The 16,181-nt window shown below is 44.9% G+C and overlaps 1 protein-coding gene across 4 annotated transcripts in view; it reads left to right on the forward strand.

Moving 5' to 3' along the window:
• The window catches only part of numbl (NUMB like endocytic adaptor protein), a 108,013-nt gene that overhangs the window by 77,433 nt on the left and 14,399 nt on the right, over positions 1 to 16,181 (forward strand). For all 4 annotated transcript variants that reach the window (XM_083772407.1, XM_083772404.1, XM_083772405.1 and 1 more), the window contains exons 2-6: positions 4,939 to 5,089; positions 9,303 to 9,377; positions 9,816 to 9,890; positions 13,163 to 13,303; positions 15,885 to 16,104. In XM_083772407.1, the coding sequence (XP_083628533.1) occupies positions 4,964 to 5,089; positions 9,303 to 9,377; positions 9,816 to 9,890; positions 13,163 to 13,303; positions 15,885 to 16,104 (637 nt within the window). In that variant the 5' untranslated portion in view covers positions 4,939 to 4,963. The remainder of the gene's footprint in view (positions 1 to 4,938; positions 5,090 to 9,302; positions 9,378 to 9,815; positions 9,891 to 13,162; positions 13,304 to 15,884; positions 16,105 to 16,181) is intronic.

The following is a 16,181-nucleotide window of genomic DNA, read 5'->3' on the forward strand; positions in this document are numbered from 1 at the left end:
CCAGAAAGTAGTTTTTTTAACCCATTCTGAACGGGCACCCATTTTGGTGTTGGCATCATGTTATGCTTTAGCTATTGAAAAATAGCAGATCTACAAGCTCATATCGCGCCACCGAGTGGCGCGATACGAGCTTGTAGGTCTGCTATTTTTGAAAAAAATCGAAGAACGACTGACATTTTTTGAATCTGATCTCAGGTCAGAATGGGTTCGTCAGACCAGTGTGTGTCCAGTGGAAACCTCGTATGAATCTGATCTCAGGTCAGAATGGGTTAAACTCAGTAGGCGCTCCCGCATAACTTCCGGGTTTGATGATGATGTCACACGCATTCCCTCAATAATGGGTAAACTGGTCATGTCAACTTGATCTTCGTTCCTACTCTCACCTGGTCATGATGTGTGGGTCACCTATATGGCCATGATGTGTGGGTCACCTATACGGTCATGATGTGTGGGTACTACGGTCATGATGTGTGGGTCATGACCGAAAGGATAAGGTCGAAATTCGTTTTCTTCGACGGGTGGCTGGCATCTCCCTTATAGGACCCGTGTGGAGCTCTCTGGTGGAGCTGTTGCCTCCGCGACCCGACTATACGGATGAGCGGTTGAAGATGGATGGAAGTAAACTTGCACCTGAAATTTGTATTCTGCATTTACAATTTAGACATGCATTTAGCAGACGCTCTTAGTCCAGAGCGACTTACAGTAAGAAGAACACAAGGTATATGCACATCAAATAGAAATAGTCAACTATAGGATAATAAGTAAACTAAGAAACCTACAATCCTTCCTTCATTTTTTTCGAAACCGGATCACATGGCTCAATTAGAATAAATACCTATTCTAGGTCGAACATTCTGTGAAATGAGCAGTTAAATTAGTAAGCAAAAAAAAACATTCGTTTCAAATTCAGAGTTGCCCAACAGCAACGAGGAGATATATATAGAAGAATATGCGACGCAGTGCAGAAAGTGTGGAGAGAAATAAGGGTGAGAAATGGAAGCAGTATACGTACCTGGAGTACTGGGCGTAAATGAACTCTCAGGATTTCACTGTGTACTATCCCTACAAAGAGAGCAAAGTGACTGTGGCGGTGATGAGGAAACGGAAACAGTAATTATCATTCTTAAGCAGGTCATGTTTTGTTGGTGTCACATGTCATTATGCAGCCCGCTGGAAAGCAGCATTGCTAATCAAGCAGCCCGGCTTAACTGAATGGCATAATTAAGCCGTAGAGAGGAGAGACGTGTGAAGTAGATTGGAGCATGTGTCTGTGTATGCAAATGCTTGTGTGTGTGTGTGTGTGTGTGTGTGTGTGTGTGTGTGGTCCTCTGTTACTTATTCTGCACAGCATATTGGCACTTTATTAACTTGCACAGTGGTATTTTGCATATTTTGATTTTATTGTTGAATATACCGTTTCCTGTTTAACTGAGATGGCCACTCAGCCATCGAGTTCCACCTGGGGAAATGCTTGGTGATTAACAAACATGAGGGGCAAGTGCAATGTGGGTTATAGATTCAATATGTTTGGGAAGTGCAATAATGTGGAGTTCTATTGTTGAGGTTTGATTGAATGCCTAACAATAGACCGTGCGGTAAGCCCCGCCCGCTCGCTCAGCTTCCTCGATACCGTTGTTAAGCAGGACAAACATCAGCGATCCTCCATTGAGGACCGTGTTATTTCGGCATTTTTCCGAAGAGGAATAGAAGCATTCATATCACCAACATTCATACTATAATAACGCCATGGTGAAACGTTGCTGTTGGGTGTCCTGCAACAGTGCTTAATAAGTACCCAGAACGTTTGGGGCATTTATTTTTATTCCTTTTCCCGTGGGTGCGCACATGCACATGTCAATGTTTACATTCTGGAGGTGGAGGACGCGGCGGTCACTCATTCACCCTCCCTGCTACTAAATCATACTATTAACGTCAACTTTTACTAAACAATGTTTAAATCAATCGTCTAATAAACAACTAATAACTTACCTTGGAGCAAATGGTGTTTCTCCACGCTCAGTTGCTTGTGTTGGTCGGACGGCAGCCACATAACTTCACCCACAGGCTCCAGCCTCCAGTCACGTTCCCTCCCACTGCGGTTCAGAAAAAGAACGCTGCTTACCATTTTCTGCACATTGTATCCAAAAAGTGAAGGTCCGCTAATGGGCTAAACTAATTTGAATTGCGCAACGGCAAAGAAAATCCAAGTTTAAACGGTTGGAAGCCGATTCCATTTTCTTTTCAAGGAAGTTGTGTTGGGCTTGTGCGTGTGCATGTCGACTGACCTGGAGTCAGTTGGAGAATTCGACCAGGGGCTAAAGCATTTCAACTTCCTTGAAAAAAATGGAATCGGCTTCCAACCGTTTAAACTTGGATTTTCTTTGCCGTTGCTAAATTCAAAATAGTTTAGTTTTCTGCACATTGTATCCAAAAAGTGAAGGTCCGCTAATGGTCTAAACTTTAGACCATTAGCGGACCTTCACTTTTTGGATATAATGTGCAGAAAATGGTAAGCAGCGTTCTTTTTCTGAACCGCAGTGGGAGGGAACGTGACTGGAGGGTGAAGTTATGTGGCTGCCGTCCGACCAACACAAGCAACTGAGCGTGGAGAAAGTTACAAAGCACACCATTTGCTCCAAGGTAAGTTGTTAGTTGTTTATTAGACGATTGATTTAAACATTGTTTAGTAAAAGTTGACGTTAATAGTATGATTTAGTAGCAGGGAGGGTGAATGAGTGACCGCCGCGTCCTCCACCTCCAGAATGTAAACATTGACATGTGCATGTGCGCACCCACGGAAAAAGGAATAAAAAGAAATGCCCCAAACGTTCTGGGTACTTATTAAGCACTGTTGCAGGACGCCCAACAGCAACGTTTCACCATGGCGTTATTATAGTATGAATGTTGGTGATATGAATGCTTCTATTCCTCTTCGGAAAAATGCCGAAATAACACGGTCCTCAATGGAGGATCGCTGATGTTTGTCCTGCTTAACAACGGTATCGAGGCAGCTGAGCGAGCGGGCGGGGCTTACCGCACGGTCTATTGCCTGTGATGTGTTTCAGTAAGGATTGGGCTGGACCATGTCAGGATAGCAGGGGGGGGGGTTAAGATGTGTGATTGATTATTTATGTTGTAGTGTGAAGGACTTATTATATAACTTTATATAGTTCATGTAGTTCACAGAAACTTGTAACATTTGTATGGTTTAAGGTTATTTATTGATATGTATTTATTGTATGCTTAATGCTTATGTACAGTATGTATTTATGGTATGTTCTCATTTGAAGACACCCTGTAAATGGTATAGTCCATTCTCATTATCTCCAGCTGGGTATAAAAGGCTGCCATTTTGCAGGTGAACTGAAGTCTGTGCTGGGAGTAGAGAGCTTCCTGCATTTATGCCAGTTGGTAGTGCGCCTTTGGTGAATAAACATACCATTGGTTAACCTTTACCAATGCCTCTGTACTGTTTCTCCATCCAGCCAACACGGTCATTCCTACAGTGTGTGTGTGACTGTGTGTGTGTTTTTGTGTCTGTGTGCAAATGTGTAGAAGTTGATCAGAAGATACTAGTGCGTTCACTGCTTGTGAGCGTGCATGCGCGTGCGACAGAAAATGTTATATTACAATGGTTAATACTTTTCATTGGTTCAATATTTCTTTGCTAGGCAGAAACCTCTTAATCTCCATTTTATAACGTTTTGTGTTCTATCCTAAAATGAATGAATTATTAATCACATACTACAGCATCACACAAAAGCATGAAAAGTACCTCTAGATTCACGAGCTGGAACACATGGCGAAGTGACGCGCTTTGAGCGTTTCTATCTGCTACTTCTGATGCCTTAGAATTCGTATCCTGAAAAGTAACGGTTTTGGACATTATGAGGTTTCCACCCGACGATTTATAAAACCCACAGACAGACTTCTCTTCACTTCAAAATCTAAAATAGCAAAAACCGCCGACCTACAAGCTAGCTAACGCGTGCGGCGTGTCGGCTATTTTTGCTATACTTTTGTGTGACACCCCTAAACTGTGAATGATGGAGATACGAGGTTTGTAAAAGATCGTGGCTGATGATGTTACCTGGAGAGATGAAGAATATGTACACTTCTTTGTGCTCGTGAGCGTTGTGGTTGTCACCTGTGAGAGCTGCACAGCCTGGCTCTCATTAAGGGAATCAATGGAGCATCGCCGTGGGGGGGGGGGGGGGGGGGGGAGTCGTTACATCTATTTTATGAGACAAACTCATCTAACGCCTCGTTAGAGATGATTTCCGCGTTACGATTGAGATCGACGTGATTGATGATGAGGTATTGCAGTCATCAATGCAGTAGTTTTCATCGGTTAAAAGTAAAACATTTATATTTGTCCATAATAACCTTATTACAGTATGTCCAAAACTGGTACTTTTCAAAATTCAAATTCGAAAGTATCAAAAGCAGCACTACTTTTGACTTTTGATCAATTACAATTTGGGCGGTAATTTACGCAAGAAAACCCCACCAAAAGTATATACTATACTCTATGTACGTTTTTTCCTGACAGCAAAATGGGATTTGTGGACTGTTACATCACAGTACACAGGCAAATCAGAGCATTTCAGCTTCATTATTCAGAAAACCCCAGACCACAGAAAATCTACTGAATGTTCAAAGTTCAGGTTTTTTGAAAGCTTTAAGATTCTCCTTTGCAGAATATCTGTCAGGAGACTTGACAGACGACGACACTAAAATCCAACAGTGCTCATCATTATCTCCTCAGGCTTGATTTATATACTCATACCTTTTAGAATTTATACTTGTTCTCGGCTATACTTTCGGTGCACGGCAGATAGATAACGGTATGCGCAACCGAGTGTAAATCATGGCACCCGTCCTTTCTTCTCTGTTGCTCAACCCAGTGTCCTTCCTCCTTCCTTCCTCTGTCCACAGCACCAGGGAGCACGAGACCCCGGAGATGAACAAGCTTCGTCAGAGCCTGCGGCGGAAGAAGCCCACCTACGTGCCCGAAGCCAGCAGACCCCACCAGTGGCAGGCCGACGAGGAGGCCGTGCGCAAGGGCAAATGTAACTTCCCCGTCAGGGTAAGACTAAGACGCTATGACTAGTCACACTAGTGGAACGTATACAGACTGAATTCACCCATTCAGACCTGAAACCAGATTCTGCAAATGTCAAACTAAATCATAAAAAGAAGTTCAGGTCTGGTTTCTATGTCAAACCTTTTCATGTCAAGGAGCCCCAGAATGATGATGTAGTTGGCTGCATGCCCCCCACCTTTTAGTTTAACCCATTCTGACCTGAGATCAGATTCATACGAGGTTTCCACTGGACACACACTGGTCTGAATAACCCATTCTGACCTGAGATCAGATTCTAAAAATGTCAGTCGTTCTTCGATTTTTCAAAAATAGCAGACCTACAAGCTCTTAGCGCGCCACTCGGTGGCACGCTATGAGCTTGTAGATCTGCTATTTTTCAATAGCTAAAGCGTAACATGATGCTGACACCAAAATGGGTTCCCGTACAGAATGGGTTTAAAAATAATGAAAGTGAAAGAATATATGTTTATTACGTTTATGTTTATTTGCACACATTTAAAAAAAAAATCTAAAATGGCAGATCTACGATTTGCACACATTTTTCTTCACTCGAAATGTAATTATTTTCAGGATAAGAATGTGAGTTGTGCGCACCTCTAATGTTACTGACGCCATGCCGGCACAATGCTTATTGGCTCCCTAACGCTGCTAAACTCTAAACTTAAACCGTAAGCCTAAACCCTGATCTCAAGGAGCTAATCATTAGGAAGCACCTTGCTGTCAACATAAGAATCTAACTAGTAACTATTGAATCTTCATTCTAAGCATACGCCCCAGTCCGGCTTCCCTCCCCTGCACACGGGCCAATTGTGTTCGTATTTTCTATTTTTGTTTTGTGTGTTTGTGTGTGTTGTGCGTGTGTGTGTGTGTGTGTGTGTGTGTGTGTGTGTGTGTGTGTGTGTGTGTGTGTGTGTGTGTGTGTGTGTGTGTGTGTGTGTGTGTGTGTGCGTGCGTGCGTGCGTGCGTGCGTGCGTGCGTGCGTGCGTGTGTAAATTAGAGTCACGTTTTACTGAGATTTTGTTTGAACTAAAGTTTAGTGCTAAAAAGGAGAATGACAACCAGAAAGGGAGTGGTTCAACTGAGTTTGTTACTGAATAAGTGGAACAAGACCAGAATAACTCAATATGGCACACGGCAGGAGGACCATTCTCAGTCGCAGGCAAAAAGGCTGCATTAGCATGAGGGAACACAAAGGTTTCTTTTTTGATAGTATGCCTAGGTCCTGACTTCTGACAGATGCGTTCATATCCAGATTTATTGTAGATAAGGACATACCATTGTGGTTTGGTTTTTCCTTGGGGGAAAAAAAACTCACAGGCTTCCTTCCAAATAATATGACACAACAGGACTTGATCGGCCAAATATTTAAATAGTTTATTTGTTCAGCGGATACACCCAAAAATAGAGAACTTTGGGCTTGTTGTAAATGATGTATAGTCGCAGGTTGTGGTTTTTTGGGCTTGTTTCTAAAGGGTAGTTGCTTATTTGGACTTGTTTCCTAATGTTGTTTAAACCAGTGCTTCTCAAACATTTTCATGTGAAGGAAAATGTCTTTGTCCGCAGAATATTTTATGCCAAGGATGCCCATACAACATATGTGTTTATTGTGTTATTAAAATGTTTAAAAGATATTTCACATTTTTCAATTAAAAATATATATATATATATTTTGATCGATCCAGCAATTTTCAAATAGCCGATGTATGGTTTAAAGTGCTTCTTGGCCTTTTTGGGGCGTGTTTTCAAACACCTGGTGGCTTATTTCTCTTGCACAATCTGGCGACGCTGGCTGCAGTGGCTTTTTTGGGGTAATTTCTCCCGACATGCTGCATTGCCTTTTTCCTTTTTTCTTTTCTTTTTTGTAGCGGGACCAGCAGCCTTAATTGTTTTAGCTGATTACATCTGGATCACTTAGCGAGAGAGAGAGAGAGAGAGAGAGAGAGAGAGAGAGAATGTGAAAGTGAGAGAGGAGGAGAGACAGAGGAGAGGAACAGGAGTAGAAGAGAAAGAGAACAAGTATATAGTAGGGATATGCTTCACAAAGTTAGCAGTGAAATGGCTCAAAATGGAAGTCTTTCTCTCTCTCTCTCTCTCTCTTTTGTCAAGTACCCCCAAATTGATATACGTACTATAGACCGGTGCCCGGCTGTAGAGCACTGAGTCGGTAACGATGGAAGTTGGAGATCCCCACACGGCTCTGCAATACCTGAGTATACCCGTTCCACCCATCTGTCTGTGTCCCTTTTATGCCCAAATATGGAGATTTCTGTGTCAGGCATGCCCAAATATGGAGTGTTGTGATTTCAGAACAGACCAGCTCCATCTAGGGCCTATGTCCAGAGCCCCGGGCAGAGGCCTTTTGTGGCGGTTCTGGACAACCGTGGTGTTCGACTAACTCGATTTACGTGCATTACAGACGTACACATGTACAGATAAACATACTGTACAGAGACGTGGGGGGCATTTATAGATAAGATAGATTTGGCTACGGAACGCCATCTAAAAGATATGTCACGCAAGGGACCTCCAGAAGCGAACACGGGTGAATGTATAGCCTAAGATTTAGACTCTCGTTAGAGGTATTTCTCGATTCTGACGTCTGCTCTCTACGAGAGTCTAAGTCTAATCATTACTCATGGTGTTTCAATGTCTGGCTCGCGGAACTATAATCGCTCTTAACATGTACATACACAAAATGTTCTGTTGCGCATTTACAATGGAGTGAAATCCAAGATGGATGCCAGATTCCGAGACAGAGTGTATCAAAACACCTTTTTTATTGAAAACACTGCACCGTAGACTTTCAAACGCAGGACGTAGGCCAAGCTGAGAAGTGGGGCAGCAACGTAAGCACCTTAGATTTTGTGTACGTACAGTACAAGAGCGATTAGGTCCGCGAGTCAAAACTTTTAACACAATGAGTAATGATTACTTAGACTCTTGTAGAGAGCAGACGTCAGAATTTAAAAATACCCCTACAAGAGTCTAAATCTTAGGCTAGGGTGAATATACAAGTGCTTTTGGATATAGACGCTTTAGAAATGCAGCACACAGAAGGGGCACGGTGGCACAGTTGGTAGTGCTGTCGCCTCACAGCTAGAAGGTCCTGGGTTCGATTCCCGCTGGGGACACTGTGGGCACTGGCGGCGTGTTCCCTCCTCCCATCAGTGCCCCATACCCGAGGCGGGGGTTGGCGATAGGGCCTTTCTGTGTGGAGTTTGCATGTTCTCCCCGTGTCCCCTAGGGTAGGTACCCTCACAAAAACATGCCGTAATCCTGGTCTCTAAAACTACCTCCCCCTGGCCAGCCGGGGCGCCTGATGGAGGGGAAAGGAACTGGTCGGAATAACGTGTCCCTTCCACGCGCTACGTCCGGCCGGGGAAATTCCCCTCTGTCAGGTGAAAAGAAGCAGCTTGGACTCCTCATGCATAGAAGGAGGCATGAGGTCAGTCCGCTGCCGCCCCAGGTTGGCAGAGGAGGTGTAGCGCCCAGGATTACATTAGATAATTGGCACTGGGTGAAAAGAAAACTGGGTTACAAAATCGTGGGATAAAAAAAAGAAAATGCAGCACATTAATAATACCACCTGGGTCCAGAGAAAGAAAGAAACCTTCTATCTTTCCATTTCAGAACGGAAAGATAGACGGACTCTCAGGAACCTCCTCCGGCTATATTAGGCTAAGGGATGTCCCACTCGAGGAGCGGTGCGGTACCTGTGATTCTGTCCCTGGGGGCTTTCCATTCAACATGCAGAGGATGTGAACCTGCAATAACGCCCTTCTCCACCTGCTCTCTCTCTCTCTCTCTCTCTCTCTCCTCCCTTCCTCATACAGTAGTCAGTAGCCAAGTCATTGCTGGAAACAAAGGTGCCTTTCAATTTCATGTCACTCACAGGAATTAGAGTTCTCGGTCGCCACGACTGATTTCAGGCATTGCATGTTGAGGTTATTTTTAGAGCATTTGAAACGGTCAAACTATCAGTTCAGATTGATTTAGATTATTTCTTCACCTGTGACAGTATGTGATTGGGTTTATTCTTTATAGGAAACACAGTGCGCGTAAACCTTTTCAGCCAGGAGCTTTATTTTGCTTTAGTCCATCCATCTCACTGTTCAAGGTTATTTTTTCTGACAGTCTCTCTCTCTCTCTCTCTCTCTCTCTCTCTCTCTTTCTCTCCCTCACTCTCTCTCTCTAGTACCTAGGTTTGGTCGAGGTAGAGGAGTCACGAGGGATGCATGTATGTGAGGAGGCAGTGAAGAAGCTCAAAGTTGTGAGTATCTTTACGCACGTGCGTGCGCGCACACACACACACACACACACACACACACACACACACACACACACACACACACACACAGCACACTCACAATCTTTTTTCCTCTTTGACAGTCTAAATGGATAATGCCCATCATGTGTTATGTGAATATGAAACCAGTAAACAACATATTATTCCTCTCTCTGTCACTCTGTCATTCTCTTCCTCTATTCCTCTGTCATCCAGTCAGTCACACATGCAGGCTTAGAGTGCTGCCTAGTGCCCTCCTCTGGAGAAACTGTCCTAGTGCCAACCGCTCTCCTCTCCTCGTCCATTTAACTGTCAAAACGTATCAAAACGTAATCTTATGGAACCATTTTAACACCCAAACCCTCATCCCTCTTGGGAGTTTAAACTAATCTATATTTTCTGTCTGCTTGTCTCTGTGTCCAGAGTGGTAAGAAGACAGTCAAAGCGGTGTTGTGGGTGTCAGCAGACGGACTCAGGGTGGTGGATGAGAAAACAAAGGTAAGTGTGCACGTAATGTCCGAGTGTGCGTGTGTGTATGTGTGCGTGCGTGCGTGTGTGTGTGTGTGTGTGTGTGTGTGTGTGTGTGTGCGTGCGTGCGCGTTCGTGCGTGCGTGCATAGTGCCTACGAGGTGTTACCAGACCTGTTGGGATGAAAAGGAGGCTGCTTGTATTACCAGCTCCATGCACGCTGTTAATTCCTTTAGTGCCACGTTTAAGGTCAAGTTTAGCCTCTTCCGTGCCACACTTTTCAGCCGCAGAGCTCTCCCTGTAAAGAGCCAACCAGCTGATTTGCTGGACCGGAAGTGACAACCAATCATTTCCGGAGCACAGCGGCAGCTGCTTTAGTTTTCGTCAGAAGCTACTGCTGTTACAGGGGATGTTTTTATTGAGCTCCTAAAACATGGATGTTCTGTATGTATGTGGGGCGGCGGTGGCTCAGGGGTAGAGTGCCTGGATGGTAACCGTAAGGTTGCCAGTTCGAACCCGGGCTCCCCCAGAGTTACTGTCGAAGTGTCCTTGAGCAAGACACTGAACCCCTAATTGCTCCCGATGTGCTAGTTGGTGCCTTGCATGGTTTCCGCTGCCATCGGTGTATGAATGGGTGAATGTAATGCACAATCTCTGTAAAGCGCCTTGGATAAAGGCGCTATATAAATGCACCATTTACCATTTACCATTTATGTATGATCACCTCAATCTGAGCTTCAATTCCGAGATAAACGCAACTAAAGGTCGTCGCTAAGATTAGTGTAGACGGAGGGAAAATATTCAATGATGTCACAACGTGGAAGCAAAGCGTTGCCAGGTGACGCCAAGAACCGGTAAAAAATATTCTAGCGATGCTCTCTCCCTCTCTCTCTCTCTCTCCTCTCCCTCTCCCTCCCTCTCTCTCCTTCTCTCTCTCTCTCTCTCTCTCTCTCTCTCTCTCTCTCTATATCTCTCTCTCTCTCTCGTGCGTGCGTGAGAGAGAGAGAGAGGGGGTTCTTATGCCCTTGCTGTCACACACACTATCTTTTCAGCTGGTTGAGTTGGTCACATAAGACCTTCTAACGTCCCTGCCGATGTATCACACACACACACACACACACACACACACACACACACACACACACACACACACACACACACACACACACACACACACACACACACACACACACACACACACACACACACACAGCCTATTCAAACGTATGCGAGAAACCTCCGTGCAACCTTTATAAAGCCTCGGACGGGCAAACTATGACGCATCCTGTGTCACATGCGTCACACTGTGAGTCACCTTCTCTCTCTCTCTCTCTCTGTCTCTCTCTCTGTCTCTCTCTCTCTCTCTCTCTCTCTCTCTCTCACACACACACACACACCCTCACACACACACACACACACACACACACACAAACACACATTTCTTTATATGTAGGCCACTGTCCTGTCAATACGTATATAAGACCACAATGGAAACAAGCCCGCAGGGCTTTTCGTATAACAACCTCTGCACTTTTTGCAAACTGTTAATAAAGTAATATTCAATCAATCTATGCATCCACGTTGCACGGATCAGATATGGAACCTGTAAACAATTGCCTTGAGCACGCACGCACTGTAGCACAGTCAATATACACAACTGTACACAAATGCCTTGAAACTTCACACAAAATTCACACTGACACGCACGCACGCACGCACGCACGCACAAACGCACGCACACTCTGTCCGTCTCTCCATTTGGCTGCTGTAAGCCTTTCACCTCGGTACCAGCAGGCCCTTCATTCACTAATTGGCCCACAATGAATAGGACTGTTATTCTTTCCCCTCCTTTATCTCCACATCCCTCCCTTTCCTCTCCTCTCCTCTCCTCCTGTCCCCTCCTCTCCTCTCCTCCTCAGCACTGCCTTCTTCCTCTCCTTCCCCTCATCCTCCCCTCCTTTTGTCTCAGCATCACAGGAGGAGAGGAAGTGTGTGTGAACCCTTCCTTTCTTCTCTCTCTCTCTCTCTCTCTCTCTCTCTCTCTCTCTCTCTCTCTCTCTCTCTCTCTCTCTCTCATTCTTGCTGTCATGAGGGTCATGAGGAGGGGGGAGGGGGTGAGTCAGGGGCCCCTTAATGTATGTGTACATTAAGGGGCCCCTGACTCACTTGAAAGAGGCCCCCCTTGCCCCCCCGCTCAGTATCCATGCTGTGACTGAGACTGAATAAAGCCGTTTCTAGTGTGAAGTGGTGGAAACATCCTCAGCCTTGAAAAGAGTGTCATGTCATTATGTGATGTTCTTTGACTGGGTGGTGACGTGTGCAAACAGGAAGATGGCAGGCTGTAGTGGAGGGGTTGGACACTTAAACTCTGTGTGTCCCCAATTCTGTCCGGTTAACCCATTTCGACCTGAGGACGATTCTACAAATGTCTTCTAAATCTAAAATCTAAAACAGTTTTCTGAAAAAAAAAAACGATGTTTCTATGTCAGTATTTTTAGTCATAGTTTTGGCATGCAGACTAATATCTCTGTGACTAGCCTGGCATGGCCAGACTAATATCACTGCCCACTGCCCAGGGCTTTTTATTTCCTGTGGCAGATGTGTCTGTTTCCAGGCTCATTTGTGACAGCTCTGATTGCAGATCCATTCCTAATTCTCCGCCGTAATCTGAAGACGCCCCTCCTCTACCTTAGCAAGTAGCACTTGATCTAGCCATGATGACTATGCAATATTACATAGGTTAACATTCCGATGATGTTTATATTCCGACAGATGCCAGGTCCATTTGTTGACTGGGGATCCTATAGCAGTGGCTCTCAAACTTGTCAAGGACCCCCAAATTAGTCTGCGCCCACGGACCCACATTTGAAAGGATACACCACTAGGGACCCCTATAAGAGAGGATTATTTTACGGCTCTAACAGTGATTTTTCAACCATTTTCATTTCAAGGACCCCCCAGTTTTACACGCATTAGTCCATTCAATGGCATTTCTGTCTCTGGGACCCCAATTTATATTGTAAAATCACTGTTAATTTAGCTGTACAAATGGAACCAAATGGGCCCCACTTTGAGAACCAATGTCCTATAGTTTGTATAGTTTCAATGTACAGATGTTTTATTTTTATATTATACTTTTTAGACGGTTTAGGTTCTTGATTTACTATCTCTATGCATTTGATGTGCTTTATGTGTTTACCTTGTTTCATATAAGTCACTCTAGACCAGAGCGTCTGATAAATGCCTAAATTGTAAATTGATTCACTCTGACCTCTCTCTCTCTCTCTCTCTCTCTCTCTCAGGACCTCATAGTGGACCAGACCATAGAGAAGGTGTCGTTCTGCGCTCCGGACAGGAACTACGACAAGGCCTTCTCCTACATCTGCCGAGACGGAACCACCAGACGGTGGATCTGCCACTGCTTCATGGCCCTCAAGGACTCGGTGAGACGCTCCATACAGCCAGTGTCACACCAGAAAATGACTGTATGAAACATTATCGGGCCAGAAACATCTCCATAATATATATGTATTTATTTCTTTATTGTTTTGTACATTAACACCCTACTTATACTGCAGCGTCACGCAGATCTACAAGCTTGAAACACAACGTGAGCTTGAACTTTCCAGGTTACTTTGTGCCAATGGCTCTAATCAATATAGTTATTATCCAACCTGTCAGTGTGTGCTAATCAATGTAGTTATTATTTTGCACACAAGCTCTTGTTCATAGGCTACTTTTCTTTGGTTTAATATTTATAAAACCTACAGACACACTTATTACCACTTGTCACTTTTCACTTTTGCATTGTCTTGACGCATTGGTGAGCTTGTATGGCTATTTTCGCAAAGTTTTGTGCCACACTGTCACAGGATGAAGTAGTAATGAACACATCTGAAATATGGGGAGACAAGGTTTCCACCCAACAGCGACGGACATGACTCTTGAGCAAGCAGGAAGGAGAGACTAGAACCAACAACCCCACTGTGTCATCTGCTCTTCGACTGGCTTTAGACTGCTTGGATTATTAATCTGAACGGAACACCACAGTCCTGTGGGATTAGAGGAGGGGATTAGAGAGAGAGAGCAGCCTGAGTGGTTATGTACAGTACAATCTCTATGCAGCTCTGTCCCGTCTGCCTCGGTTTCAGATACCTGTAAGGTCAGCTCAACCTAATAGCCCCCGACTTCTGGCTACCCAGTACACAGAACTCCAGTTCCAACGTTACCCTTCCAAGTGTGAAACGAGCGTTTAATTTCACGTCAAGGACCCCCACATTGACATGAATGTGGCCAGGGACCCCAGAAGACGAGATTTGTATTATAAAATACGTTTGAAATTATTCAAGAATTCTCAAAGAATTGCAGACGTACAAGCTCACAGCACGTCACGAAAGTGACTCGCTGTGACGGTGTTGGTGGAATTAGTTGCACTCGCTGAGGCATAACCTGTGATTGGCGTTTGACAAAAGGGGATTTAGAAGCCGATAATTTGCGGCTGCATCCGACCTGTGTTTGAAGAGCTTAGATAATGCATAGGCTTAGCTCCAAATGATGACCTGCTTATTATTCTGCAAGGTTGAATTGTGAGACGGGCCGACATGCACAACTCTGCAACAGTCTAAAAGCATCATTGTTGCATCATTACAAAACTGGACACACAGGGCCCTATTTTCGTCAGTGCCTTTACCCCTCATGCCTAAACTTCTTTGCCTTTTTTAGGCTACTATTCAGAAAAACATCTTAAAATTGTTCAACTAGCTTACTAGGCTACTATTTAGAAAATGTTCAACTAGCTTACTAGCAGCTCTACATCGACATGTTGACCAGAACATGAATCATGTTTTTTTTAATGCTAGCGATTGTAGGGCTGGATCCTGCAATGTATAGCAAAAAAATTGAAGGCATCATTCAAAATGCTTTGGAGCATCTAACTGTTCCATTAAAACACTGGTACACACTGTCAGATTAAATCAGTTCAATGAACCACCCCTGCAAAGGTAGTGAATAGGCTGCTCTAGCATCACAATTTTCATCAAATTTTAACAACTTTATGCATTTTTATATGTCGAACTCACAGCGCTGCACTTTGTGTGGCGCTGTAAGCTTGTGCCTCTGAAAAAATGGCATAGATGTTCTGTTCTGGGGATCCACTGGCACAAAATATCTTGAGATATCTGCCAAATATATATATATATATATCACGTATATCACATATATCAAGTACATTTTATCCCATGATTTTGTAACCCATTTTCTCACCCAGTGTCAATTATCTAATGTAATCCTCGGCTCTACACTCCCTCCGCCAACCTGGGGAGAGCAACAGACTGACCTCATGCAAGAGCAACCTAGCCGCTTCTTTTAACCTGACAGTAGTAGTTTCCCCGGTTGGACGTATAGCGCGTGGAAGGAACACGTTATTCCATCCAGTTCCTTTCCGCTTTGGGGGGGGGGGGTCCTTGACTTGAAAAAGTTTCTGAACCTACTGTGTTTTTGTGGGTACCACCAGGGGGAGCGTCTGAGCCATGCGGTGGGTTTATGAACCTATACTGTGTTTTTGTGGGTACCACCAGGGGGAGCGTCTGAGCCATGCGGTGGGTTTATGAACCTATACTGTGTTTTTGTGGGTACCACCAGGGGGAGCGTCTGAGCCATGCGGTGGGTTTATGAACCTATACTGTGTTTTTGTGGGTACCACCAGGGGGAGCGTCTGAGCCATGCGGTGGGTTTATGAACCTATACTGTGTTTTTGTGGGTACCACCAGGGGGAGCGTCTGAGCCATGCGGTGGGTTTATGAACCTATACTGTGTTTTTGTGGGTACCACCAGGGGGAGCGTCTGAGCCATGCGGTGGGTTTATGAACCTATACTGTCTTTTTGTGGGTACCACCAGGGGGAGCGTCTGAGCCATGCGGTGGGTTTATGAACCTATACTGTGTTTTTGTGGGTACCACCAGGGGGAGCGTCTGAGCCATGGGGTGGGTTTATGAACCTATACTGTGTTTTTGTGGGTGCCACCAGGGGGAGCGTCTGAGCCATGCGGTGGGCTGTGCCTTCGCCGCCTGCCTGGAGAGGAAGCAGCGCCGGGAGAAGGAGTGCGGCGTGACGGCCTCCTTCGACGCCAGCCGCACCTCCTTCGTCCGCGAGGGCTCCTTCCGCATCACCGCCTCCTCCTCCGGCCAGCAGGGCGGCAGCAGCGGGGAGCGAGACAACGTCTTGCACCTGCAGGAGAAAAAGAAAGGTAAGAAGACACCATAGACATATAAAGGTAGACGCCTCTGAAGGCACAATTTTCCCAAGATTCCTTGCGAAGCATGT

The sequence above is a fragment of the Protomyctophum parallelum genome, assembly GCF_964188405.1.
Source record: "Protomyctophum parallelum genome assembly, chromosome: 9".
NCBI classification, from domain to species: domain Eukaryota; kingdom Metazoa; phylum Chordata; class Actinopteri; order Myctophiformes; family Myctophidae; genus Protomyctophum; species Protomyctophum parallelum.